Below are 13,391 nucleotides of genomic sequence, written 5' to 3' on the forward strand. Positions count from 1 at the left end.
TTATATACCAATAAGTTCCAACACAGTATTTTGGAAAATGCCACACTCAATTCCTCATTCATTGAACCATAGAAACCACGGACACAGTAAATTGCACTGTTGGCTACAACTTGGGCCTTGTTTTTAGCCTAAATTTATTCATGTATTGATACATTAAATTATTAACAACTCATCTTTGTGTTGTGCTATAGGATGTACTGACAACTTCCAATAAATTATTTTAACATCCAAGAAATAAAAACTTGACAACTCCCAGCCAATTTCTGGTGCATCATTTTGGAATTATAGATGATTTTTTTTTTTTCTTTTTGCAAATATGTTACTTTAAATATTACAAATACAGTACAGTATATATGGGTCTCTCTTGGGGAGCGTTTTAGCCTAACTAAAGGATTAAAATGTATATACTATTATTAATTTTCAACACGGCAGTCAAGCTAAGACAATGGGGGGGGGCAAAAAAAAAAACGGGCCTATAATTATGCAAAGATTGTTGCATATGTGGGCATATTGAACTAAACATAGTGCCAATTTCAAACATGAAATCATCAAAACATTTATGAACACTGTAAATGATCTTCTCTGTAGGTTCTACAATAAGATTTCATAAGGAATTGGAATAAATTTAGTTTTAGGAAGATTTTTTTTTTTTTTTTAAATAATCCCTTACCATTCCTGTAAAAACCAACTAAAAACAGCTTTCCAAGGGAGACCCGATGAAGTCGGTTGTTGACTTTGTCTCTTTTCACAGGTAACAATCTGCCAGAATCACTATAAATAATAGTATTAGTAATAGAAGTAGAAGTGCTTTTTCTGCCTGATAATCTTTTGGAAAACAGATGCCTATAGTTGATATTTTATTGGATGTAAAACACTATGGATTTGTAGTTTTAAACCTTAATGAATCCAATGTTCAAATCTGGAAACAATGCCAAAGAGAATCAGTAGTTTAAAATAGTGTCAATCAAAATGTCAGACTGCAGCTGCCCCTTTGATACAAGTATACATCAAATATTTAATTTATACATTAATTCAACTTAATGACAGAAACACACAGCCATTACCCTTCTGAGGTCCTTTGAAATAGTAAGTGGTTAATGAATTTAGGTAATTTTACCAAATTGAACAAGTGCCTCAACCAATTTACCACCGGGATCTTACACAAAGAACTGCATTGAATTTGTCATTAAGAAACGAACCTTGTAAATAAGTAAAGGTCATTCATTACCTGTACAGACTCTGTAGCTCCCTGGACGTGACTCTGAAATATAACAAGAAGAGATTAGTGCTCCTTGTTCCTCCAAGTGATTTCTGAATTTCAGTGTGAGTAAATGTAAAATACCTCTGATGAGAATAAGGTCATCAGCTGTGGCAGTATTGGCATTAGCAGCCATCAGTTCTTCAGTGGGATCTTGATTACCACACCCTCAATCGTCAGCCCAGTACCTGTTATTGGGACCTTACAAAACAGCTCAAAACAAGAAAAGGCCAAACACCACACCACACAGTTGTGTTAATCCCCCACTGCCCAGTGGAGAATTTTAAAATGAACAGCTTTACAGGAGTAGAAGACAAGATCTATCCTGATACATTTGTCTAGTGTAACTCTGGAGTTTTGCAAAGTAGTCTACTTCAACTCAGTCTACTGACTATTTACAGATTCTGCAAAGAATAGAAAGGAATATTTCTCACTGAGAGCGGCAACTAGGTTATTGGTAGATAAATTTAACTCTGGCTCTTGTATGGATTTCTCCCCTCCTGATGATTAGCACAGAAACCTTAAGAACAAAACTGCATTTTTTTTTGCTAAACAAAAACATGCAAACAGAAATCCAAACAGGCTTGGGAGTGCTCTAGTGACAAATGTAAGCATAAACAAAAGCATATAAAAAAAGCAAAGTTTAGACGGAGCCATTTGGGAACGTGTGACTGAGGATTTCTGATGCTCAACAGTGTAGTGTGCCACTAGAAATTTCCATTCTAGTCCCTTAAAATAAAAGGAAACAGCGTGTCCCAAATCCATACCAAATCTAATCAGGTTTTGATATGTAACAAGTGCACACTGCAAAAGTGACAAAAAGAATAGTCAGAACACACTCAGTGGAGGCTATCCTTCCACAATAAAATGCAAGCTAATGAAGGAGCTGCTCAAAGCTGGGAAATGCAAACAAATTTAAAGTGGTGCAGGACACCTTGAAGAGCACTGGATCAGGGATGTCTGGCACGCACACTGTCAGTACTATGACATTTTGGGTGTACTTAAGTCTAGACGATTAGTCACTGAAAACCAAACTTCAAAAAAATAAAATAAAAAAATAAACAGTAGCAGCTGGAGTTTCAGCTAAAGTTTTTTTCCCCCTTTCACAAGGTTCTACAGTCAAAACTTTAGCATAGACTTTATTTAATGTCTACTCAGTAAATGATTTCTACTAAAAGCAAAGAGTACCGAGCTTTGAAGATCAAATAAAGCCAGAATCTATTCTAAAAAATTTTACATAAAGATCCTTTAAATGTAGTAGTTAAAACGTAGAGTAAAATACACTAGTCAGTGCTGTCTGGTGGACAGAATGTACACTGATCAACTGTAACCTTATCTTAGGCATTTCTGTACTGCAGTAACTATGTACAAGTTAACATCCCTTCCTGACCTGTGATTAACATCAGCTGATCAAATAGTTTTTTTTCCCCATATGCAACAACTGGCTATGTGAACAGCTCTTCACATTTACAGTCCTGTAACATTCAGCTTGTATCACACCAATTACAGTCACAATAAAAGCATGTAACATGTAATTCTGCCTCTCTACTGCCAAGAAGGGAAAAAAAAGCCTTTTCCCACGCTATCCTGTCCTCCAGGAGTCAGTATGAATCATATTATTTTATGCTTTAATAAAATGATTGCAGGCTTCAGTTTTGTGGAAAATAAGCATCTTATAATAAAGGTTCTGTATTTTACCCACAAGACTAGAATGGAGTAGATTTTGATGTAATGCACCAAAAATGTATAAAATTACCGTGGCAGAACAATTTCAGAAACAGTACCAGCCATATGCTGTGCAAGTTCAAATCATTCAAAAGCCGTTCTCTTAAACAGAATCAAAAAGATCCACCTTCATTTGTCTGCTCAGGTAATAAAGGATGGCAAATAACATAATTTAGAGAACATACCTCCTTTCAAGCTCATAACAAAGCAGATGTCTGACGTTTAGCTTTTTCTAGTTTTGAAACTCTTGGCAACTTATAACTGAAATCCAAATAATATAAGCTGAAACGTCAAATACATTTAAAACACATGGAGAGCCCCCATACTGCGAGTTTTCCTTGTACTTTAAAAAAAAAAAAAAAAAAAAGCTAAGTGTTGGCTGCAATACTAACGGAAACCTTGGCAAACTTATTTTATAGCATCAAATACTGAAGATCACTGAAGAGAGAGGAAAAGACGGCTATCAAAACCACATTTTTTCAGTTTTATTTGTCAATGCTTAATACCATGGGACAGGATTTTAAGAATGAAGACCTTTTTCAGTCAATTTTTGTCTTAGAAGGAATATATGCTTTGTATAATAATAATAATAATAATGATAATAATAATAATAATATAAAGTCTGCATTGGTGTTGTGAGGAAAGTGAGAAAATGTACAAGGAGGCACCTATATCCCCAGCTGGACCTGAACATTCCAACACAAGAAGTAGAAATTACGAACTGAACAGATTTACTTCAGAGGCAAACCAGCAACAGGTAGCAACATCTTTTTGATGAAGGTTCTTTCCTTTTTTGTTTAAAAGGATTTAAAACAACATTTACAAGACACCTAACATTCAATTTGATTCCTATTAAAAACGGAGAGGAAAAAAGATTTAATCTCAACTGCCTCTTGCCCATCGTTCACTCTAGGTGCATCTTCCATGTTGACTATAGAGTTCATCTTTCATTGTCCAGCCATTATATGAATAATACAGCAATTAAAAAAAACAGAAAAAAAAAAAGGAGCAACCACTTTTGTGTCGCCTTTCTTTTCTCAACCTTCTGTGTGTACTAACCGTGAGATTGTAAAAAGGCGACGCCTTCGAATGATGCTGTACAGATGTGTTCACTGTAGGCCACACTACCAATGATATGGCAAAGTCAAATGAAAGACTTCTCGGTTCATCCAGGCCTTTTCCAAGAGCTGGGGCGGGGGATACGGCTGGCATGCATCTCCCAGTCTACAAGATGAACTTCCCTAGGAAGAATCCAATGAAGATGGCTGCTATGACGACGAGGAGGGAGGGCAGTGAGGCGGTGGTTGCTTCTCGGCCAAGAAGGCTAGTGGAGTTTGATGTCATGTGCTCTGAGTGTGGTATCTTTCTCATTCTAACACCATCATCCTAAAAAAGAAATGTCAAATTAAATAAAGGAAATATTACAAAAAAAAAAAAAAGAACACCCAACTAATTTATAGAAACGGAAGTTTAAAAAAAAAAAAAAAAGCCAACCTGGTATTAACATGCAACCAGTATCTGGTATCCAGAAAAATAAACAACACGAAGTGTAAATGAACACAGAACAAACTGCCATCAGTGGGGACATGGCCCATCTTGAGATGGTCTGGTACACACTGCATTCAGGTCTCATTCAGGTGTAAATGCAAACGAAACCCACTCAGGTTTAAAATCACCTAATTTTTCACATCTGGCATTAACACATTGGCATACTTCTGGTATTATCTGGGATTAATTTTATTCTCTGTAAATACACATGGAAATGGAAACTACAATATTTCACCATGTTCTGTCAAATCTAACCTTTAGTTGCCGGTTCTCCTCCACCAGCTTGTTAATCTCAGTTTGCAGCCTCTTGCACTTCTCTTGCATTTTCTTCATCTCTGTATCATCCAGTGGGGCAACAGCAGGCGCCCCAGCTGCCGTTAGGTCGGCCTTCGCCGAGTTCATCATCGGGGCTGCTTTGGTCGCCTCCATGTCATTCTGCCCGACAGAGAAGGAGAGAACCACTGAAGTGAAATCCAGCACGCCCTGAGCTAAGTGGAGAGTTTAGCCTCTAGACGGGAGCCTGTGCCAAATAAAGGCAGCGTTGTCCACGGCCCTGAAGCTCACAGTGCCAGATCAAACAGACCAGGGAGGAAATATGTCCATCCAGAAGTCATGTTTGATGTGGCTTTGTTTTGTGGGTCAGACATGCTGATGGGGACATGGAGGATTTTGTAATGACAATACAAATACTGTACTATAGATGAAGGCTGACATTCAGCAGACAACAGGATATGATGTCACTATCCCTTGTACCACAGTCCTGGACAGCACATATATACTCTGCAACAACAGTCACTTAAAATAGGCCTTTAAGACACATTCAACACAGACTTTCAGCTGCTCTCTCTCAGGGGTTATCAAGGAGGCATCTCTGTCAACAGACATTTTGTAATTTCAGCACTTCAACAGTATATTTAAGCATCCCATATAACACCTTCCCTTCTGGGCCTCATGACACTGCACCTCTAATCCCCTGCGCACTCACACATTACCACATGCACATAAGGATGGGTCTCCTGAAAATCTGTGCCAACAAATATTCTCAAAAGTTGTTTAAAACATGAGCAGTTACACAAGAATCTAAAATTAGCAGGATATCAATTAAAACCAAGAACAAAGACCAAACAAAGATCTAAACTGGAATCCGACCATAATTAAGTTTCAGTGCTTATGAAAATAAACCTACACACTGTAAATAACTTAACGTATGCTCACTTTAATTACATGCTTTATATTCATGCCGGAAAATAATGCAGGGGAACTATTTTGTAATTTCAGGTTTTTACTTCACACACCTGTTAAAGACCTACTGGGGTGCAAGACCTTTGTAGTAAAATTTACCAGCTACAAGTACTTGACAGCTTGATACCTGATGTTTGTTGCTACATGCACATTAGAGGCAAATCTGAGAGACAGCATTCTTTCTAACATTTTATCTAATGTTACACATGAAATGTTACACACTTTACATGTTGCACATTACATGCTTGCAACACATACTAAAGCACAGAACAGCCACTATCCACACTGCAGCTGCTTAATTCCAGCTAAGCCCAGCAGGCCCTGGTGACATTGGAAGGCCTGCTGATCAGTCCAGCAGGACCACTTACACTACTTAATATTTGATTACACTGAGGGCTCATTAAATCAACATGTTAAAGGATGGAAGAACCAGCTACCTAATCACATTTTTTCAATAGTTTACTCCTTACACTCAAGGTTCTTTTCTCACCTTGAAAGTTTCATAGCAGCTGCTTGGTGTTCACTCTGGGGCACACAGGCTTGATGCAGGATGCATGTTTGATGTCAGCCATTAAAATGCAAAATACAGTGCAAATGGGACCCACTGGCAGGGGTTCCCATAATAGAACATTTATATATATTATAGTGTGAATATAGTATACTAAATGGCAAATTTACTTGTGATTCCAAATGAACGTTCTTCAGCATATGTTTTAATATTTTATTTACATTTCTTTGTGCCATTGTTTTGGGGCTGAGAGTGGTGTAATGGCCACACACCTTATATTATGTTATTTAGTGTTAAACCTCAGTATATACATTGTGAAATTAGAGGTCAATACAACTTTGTTGTATTGTGTGGTTTCCCCACATTTCCCATTGCCGCCAACCTTTTTTTGTTGACCTAGAAACATCTATAGTGTTTTGTGCCACCTTGAACACAGAGATGTGACATTTCTACATATGTACGCAGCATATGGAGTTGAGATGGAGGTTATGGAGGTGATGTTGAGATCAGGCTTTGGAAAGAAACAACTTAAAAATTATTGCACGTCTGCAGGAGAAAAACCTAGGTAATGTTTTTCACCTGCTTTTCCCCTGTTTTTCTCTCTATGAAAAGCCAAAGTGGAGATCTGGAAATTTTTAAAGCTGAGCATTCATTGATAGAATGAAACTTAAGGTCACTGTCAAAGTTATGAGCTAATAAACTCTTTTTTTGATGTGCAGCAGCACCTCTTACCACTTTATCATTTTCAGAAGGCAGCTCGAAGACACATCTCAGCTTGGAATCCATGAGATCATCGGGTTTTGCATCTTTCCACTGTAGAAAAGAAAAATTGGCATGTTATCTACAAATTCAAACTACTAGCAGCTGGAATCTATCCACACACACAGTCTGCCTCATACCATTCATGTGTAATGCAGCCTTGAATCTATGGCAATTACATAAACATAAACCATGCTCACTTAAAAAAAACAGTTCAAATCTCTGGCACATTTTTTACACAAAATAAAGAACTCTAAACTGTACACTTCTCTAGTTGGTTTTTGAGTTCTCATTTTTAGAATGACAACTTAGTTATTAAATTTAAAGAATATATGCAGCACAGAATTGCCTTGTGGTTGTATCAAAATCAAAATCTGTGTCATAAGTGAAAAGTACAACAGTAATTTAAAGAGATTGAGCAACGACATGGAACAAATTCCATCTGATCAATTAGTAAACCTTACTGGATTTCAGTTTCCAGTCAGACTACTGTTTCTCAACACTTCCTGGATTTTTCTTCTCATTCAAGACAAGCCACTTCATGAACTTCATGAGGAAATGTGACAGACTGAGCCTTTGCTGTCCTCTAGTGGATGACTAGAGAATACATCTCAATTTGTTTTTATGTTTTTAACCATAACTCCCTTATCTAAGATCGGAGACTCTTGCCTGGTGAGGTAACTTAGCTGAATGTGAAGGTGTGTAACAAAATTGCTGCTATATCCCTGAGTGACCTTCACAACCAATCAAGTCTTTTAAGAAAGCCCAATCAATTTAGCTCTAATCCATCCTCGTGTGAATGTATGTTGCTACGATCGAGGCAGAGATACAGTCTGCTGCAATGCAGAACAAACAGGTTGAAAAGGTCATTTGGGCTGTCAGCCTTGTTCATGTAAATTTGAGATTATAATTTCTGTTAAGATTTTTGTCTTCTTGTTTGATATTTGTTAAACTGCTGACTGTATACCATATCCCCCCTGGGGCTAATAAACTTACCTCAAACCTTGTCAGTAACAACATCTAAAAGTGCTACATTATGGTTATGTTACACACACTTAAAAAAATAGTTTCTTAAAATCAAAACCACTTACCAAGGCATCCATGTCAGAAACATGTGGCGGGGCAAAAATCGTCTGCACCATGAATTTGTGTTTACTTTTTTCATTGGGGTCGTAGTCAAAGGGCTGCAGCATGACTGTGAATGAACAGTTTAAATAAATAAATGAATAAAAGTTGAAATATTTGAGAAAAGACACCTCTCTTGAAAGATGACCTCAGAAATATAAAATTCAAAATAATCTGTATACATTCAATTGATGCACATTTTATTAAGTCTAATAATATTTTACTCATGTAATGTGATGTCTTTCTATTGTGATTATGGTTGTTCTGTGATTGTGGTAACAGCATCCTTGATTATTTTAACCCCGAGTTAAATTTTAATTCAGGACTAGATAAATTAAAGCAACTTGGCCTAAACCTAGAAAAGGCACAATTAAGTCAGAAGTCAGTGTCTACCTCAGCACAACGTTACTGAGCTTACAGTGCTTCGCATTATGGAATTATTATTTTTGTGAAGTGAAAAATAGCCAATAACCCTTCGACTGTTCAGGTTTCTCCTTTATTTTGCTTCAACAGAAATTCAACTACTTTACAACGGGTGTACTGGCAGTGTTTGTCCTTGTACATGAACCACAAAAAGAAAGCAGAAAGTGTGGACTTGTTAGGATGAATCAGCTTTGGTCTTTAACATCTCAGTTCCAGTTTAGCATGTTGTCTAGTTGATCTGTGACTAAACAGTGTGACATCGTCCAGACTCAGCTTTCCACGTCTCTCTCAAAACAACCAATTTTGTAGGCCAATGGCAAGATTGTCCATGGACCATAGAGTTAAAACATCCAATGATTTAATGTATTTTTTGTAATCTCTAGAAAAACCTACCAGAAATGTTGACTGCTGCTCCAGCATCGATAATTCCACTGTTTGGCCGGACACAGTACCTGCGTGGCGCTGTTGTCTTCACTTTGAAACACACACTTCTGTCAGAAGGGTTCTTCAGTTTGAGGTTGGTGGTGACTACATCTGTAAACGGACCTGAGAAATACAGAATGACAAATAATATAATGCAGTTCTTCCTAAAGTCATATTAAAATGTCAAATGTGAACTGTTAAACTATTTGCACTGTCTGCTATTTTCATATAGATGTCCCACGTTCCTGTTGCAAGTTAAAATCCTGCCCTACTTAGATGACGTAACAGGATCAATAGTTTGCTCTACATCTTGTGACACATATTGCTTCAAATTAGGTTCTTAACCATGGTCAGCATCATGCAGGTTTGATTTGTGGTGAAAACACAACGTGATGCCAAGTGGTACCCCAAACTCAATAATTACAATCAGTGTACAAGCAGGAAAAAAAAAAAAAAAAGCATGACATCACAGTATCTGGGTCATAAGTGAGATCTACTGATTTTAACTGCAACGTTGCTTGCCTGGTGCCTATCAAGTGTTTATTTTGACGTCACTAACTAATAAACTTTGATGGAATCTTTTTCCAACTACCGATGTTATTTACATATTGCCAAGCATTTAAAGGCCAAGTCCTGATGATGAACACAAATGCACACTGACCTACAGAACTAGTTATAAATGTATTAAAAGTGATTACATTATTCTTTATTACTAAATAGATCACAGTGGTTATGTTTTCCCTAAATGTTTGATTCCTCTGCACTGTTTCATAAAATACAGTTTACAGCTTGGTAGAAGTCCACATTCAGACTTCCTTCACACCCAGTGTTCAAAGAGATAAGAAGCAATGCATGACCAGATTGGAGTGGCTCCACCCAGCTAAAGCTAACATGTAGAGTTATGGTGGTGACGGAGGCGTTGTTTTCAGCCCAGGTGCAGCACAAAGGCATTCCTACAAACCTGAAAAACCTTGTCACTGTTGCTGTGTATAAAATATAAAATTATATTTATTTAGCAAACCCTCGTCACAGACGACAGAGGTAAACTGAGTAGTTGTTTCTGCCACAGTGAATTTAAGATTGAAACATTTCTGCACCGTTTGTGAGCATCACTAAAACTAAGACTGAAAAAAATAAAACGCTGGAAAGAAATTGTGCGGATGAGCTAAACACCCACATACCCTGCATCTGTTGCCTAACTCTGAGATGCCACCTTTTGTTCAAGCAGCAGTTAGCGGCATCTCTCTCATCTCATTGCATGTATACAGAGTTAAGGGTCCCCCAGGCCAGTCCTATTCTAAAAATACCAACCAAGGAACGAAGGGCTGCCCCCTCCAGCTCACTGGAGGAATCCCAACAGAGGCTCTAAAACAGACCAGCTCTCAGATACATGCAGACCAATTTAGCTCTGTCTCTGTGACAGTAAAGGAGATGTGGTCATGTTGCCTCTCCTCATGTTGCTTCTCAAACCAGAAGCAAAAACCATTTCAATTTCCTCTGTGTTCCTGTCCAATTTGATTTATTCATTCTCTATAAATGTTGTTGTTTGGTTTGCATCGAATCAATCCTGCATTTAATTTTTTGCTTGATCATACCAGGGATAAACAATAAGGGGCACCGTGCCAAGGGCCAAACTCTTTGCATAACACACTGTATTCAGGCTAAGGCATATATATGCAAATGTATAAAGACCAGGATTATTCACATTAACTACAGCAGATGCAGCTCTGGTGCAGTTTGAAGTTGGCTGAGTAGTTATTGTGCTATTAAAACAGAAGTATATTCACATTCTGATTTACATTTTATATTAAGCCATAGCGATTTTCTTTTACATGCCTAAGATTATACATGGTTGCTTGAATAGGACAAGCAGTAATTGTTGTTGTTGTTATTACCCTTATTAGTCCCACAATGGGGAAATTCCATTACCACCCAAAGTGCGCACACACAGCAGTGAACACACACCCGGAGCAGTGACTTGTCCTATTCTATTCAATTCAATTAATAGTAACTGATTTAAACATCTCTTTCATAACTTTGCGATTTAGCCTTGCATTCAGTTCACCAGACTGAAAGTTTAATGTGATGAGAAAATAAAAACCCTGTGACTGATCGTTAATCAGAATAAGTCTAATTTGAGTTGAATTTCTTAATCAGGTAAAATGAGAAGGTTTATAATCAGATGATGAATGGCCATGTCTCTACCATAAGACTTTTAATATCAATTCAAGGTTCAGCTAAAGGACAAACATTTATGTATATGGGTTCAACTCTAGGCTGTACCCCTGCCTTCCACCCAAAAGAGAGCTGTTATAGGCTCCAGAAGATCCCCGTGACCCTGGTTAAGGAATAAGCAGGTATAGATAATGGATGGATGGGTTCAACTCTTGAACCCTCCAGTTTTTAAAACTCATGCATCCACAACAAATGGACTGAACTGACCAAAGAAGCCAGACTTTGGCCCTTCAATAAGTTGATAAAGTACAAGTAACATGTTGCACAAACTCCAGGCAACTTTAAACTGCTCATTACATGTAATAGTTTCATTTAAGAGGGTGATTTTAAGCTAAACTCAAAAAAAGGCTTCACCGATTTTTAACCTTACCCCCTTGTAATATCACTGACTTGCAATGCCAACAGCTGGTGACTTGCTGGAATATTTTATTTCCCATAACAATTCATGCAACTGATGATGTGCGCCTAACAGAAGCAGAAAAACAGACCACTTTAACAAATTCAAGTGAATGTTTACAGGTTTTGGGATCAGCATGAGGACTGTATCATTAAATGCAGGGTCTGAACTGCACAATGATATAGAAAGATGTGCCACCTCAGTTTCACATATGACACTTCATGGCCAAAACATCTCAATGACTATACCCCACCCAAAGCTTTTCTGTGGGTCTGGTATTTGAACTGGCAACAGATCAACTCATACCTGCTCCTAACAACCAGCCTCTTAGGATCAGCAAAACAATAGGTTAAAGCAATGTTGGGTTTATGACAGTGGTACATTTAGCAACAATTAACCTGCCTCCTTGCCTGCAGCAGAGAAAGAGCGAGAGAAATTAGCAACTGGGCCAAACACAAAAAGTGAAGAGAAGAATTTCTGGATCAACTGAATAACAATCTTGACAAACTCTTGAGCTACATGAGTTGTTTTAAAATATCATGGTATCTGAAGTCTAGTTACAGCTAACTAAGCTAAACTTTAACATCAACATAACTCAGTGTTAGCTCAATGACTTATAATGTGCAACAGTTGGATTCATATACATGTCAAAAACTATATTCACATCTTTACACTTCTGAAGTGATGAGACGTTTAAGAGGCCTGCTAAATATAAAACAGCACTGTCTCTTGTTGGAGAGTAGCTAATAGTGTGGGTTAGCTTATTAAATATCCACTTTAGCGTCAGAAAGTTAGCCTAACTAGCATCAGCAAATGGTTAACTGACACATCATTGAACATTATCGTTGCTAAAGTGTGAATTATTTTGGATTTCTATGAAAAAGTAAAGTAAAATACTACATATTTTGGAGTTGGGAGAAACGACTTAGTGTTATCCTTAACCCAGTATTTCTGGAAACTGTACACTATACACCGTTAATATAAGAGAAGTAACGCTAGGGGATATTGGATAACGTTAGTTGTCAAGTCACTTTAAACACAGGGCAGTTAACAGTCTGTCAATTCTCGCTAAAAAAAAAAAAAGAAGAAGAAGAAGAAAAAAAGTTATTTCCCTTCCATATAACGTCCGGGTTATGAGCAGCAAGCCTTCCAGGCAATAGTCAGAGCCCCACAGCTAGCAACTAGCAAACATGATGCCTTGTATGTTCATTTTGATTCCGCTGGCAACTGCCCCACGTCTTCCACTTTTCCCGTGGTTGTCATGAATGGCAGCCCGTCAAGGAGCACGCCACGCCGGGTATCCAAGTCACAACAGCGCGAGGATACAGCGGCCCATCTGGTCCCTGGCTAACTTAAAATGGCGGTGAACGCTAGCTAGCTGGCTGGCAACGAAATCTGCTTGAGGGAGTGTGAAATCGTTTCAGTCGGGCAAATCTCCACCACTACTCGCCGGACATGTCACACGTGAAGAAATTTTGATTCACCTACCTTTAAATCTGAGGTCGGAGGGAGGGTCAAGGATAAGGACCTGATCCAACTTTGACATTTTAGCTGTGGGGACAGACTATATTTCGGTATCGGGGAGTAAGTGAGAAGTAGAAATCCTAGATCCCCGGCCACTACTGAGTCAAATGCTGACTGAGCTCTGCGAACGAGCATGTGGGTACAAATACTTGAACGCGCGGGTGCACGGCCTTGTTGCGCGCCCCCGTGGCTCAGGAACTAAAATGGTTATGGTACTGCAAACT

The 13,391-nt window shown here is 38.1% G+C and overlaps 1 protein-coding gene across 1 annotated transcript; it reads right to left on the minus strand.

Moving 5' to 3' along the window:
* Nucleotides 1-3,446: 3,446 nt before the first annotated feature.
* vapal (VAMP (vesicle-associated membrane protein)-associated protein A, like) lies at nucleotides 3,447-13,310 on the minus strand. The gene is made up of 6 exons (XM_026312902.2): nucleotides 13,132-13,310; nucleotides 8,982-9,134; nucleotides 8,132-8,235; nucleotides 7,014-7,094; nucleotides 4,787-4,966; nucleotides 3,447-4,369 (listed from the first exon to the last, which is right to left on the minus strand). Exons 1-6 carry the CDS (start codon nucleotides 13,187-13,189, stop codon nucleotides 4,208-4,210), a joined length of 738 nt encoding a protein of 245 aa, XP_026168687.1. The 5' UTR covers nucleotides 13,190-13,310; the 3' UTR covers nucleotides 3,447-4,207.
* Nucleotides 13,311-13,391: the final 81 nt, after the last annotated feature.

The sequence above is a fragment of the Mastacembelus armatus genome, chromosome 17 (assembly GCF_900324485.2).
Source record: "Mastacembelus armatus chromosome 17, fMasArm1.2, whole genome shotgun sequence".
Lineage (NCBI taxonomy): Eukaryota > Metazoa > Chordata > Actinopteri > Synbranchiformes > Mastacembelidae > Mastacembelus > Mastacembelus armatus.

Bases quoted from the DNA above. Each gene is read 5' to 3' on its own strand.
- vapal (XM_026312902.2), bottom strand. From the start codon at position 13,189: ATGTCAAAGTTGGATCAGGTCCTTATCCTTGACCCTCCCTCCGACCTC. The intron at 9,135-13,131 runs GTAGGTGAATCA...TGTATTTCTCAG, and splicing joins CTCCGACCTCAGATTTAAAG to GTCCGTTTACAGATGTAGTC. The intron at 7,095-8,131 runs GTAAGTGGTTTT...TCTTTTCTACAG, and splicing joins TTTCTGACATGGATGCCTTG to TGGAAAGATGCAAAACCCGA.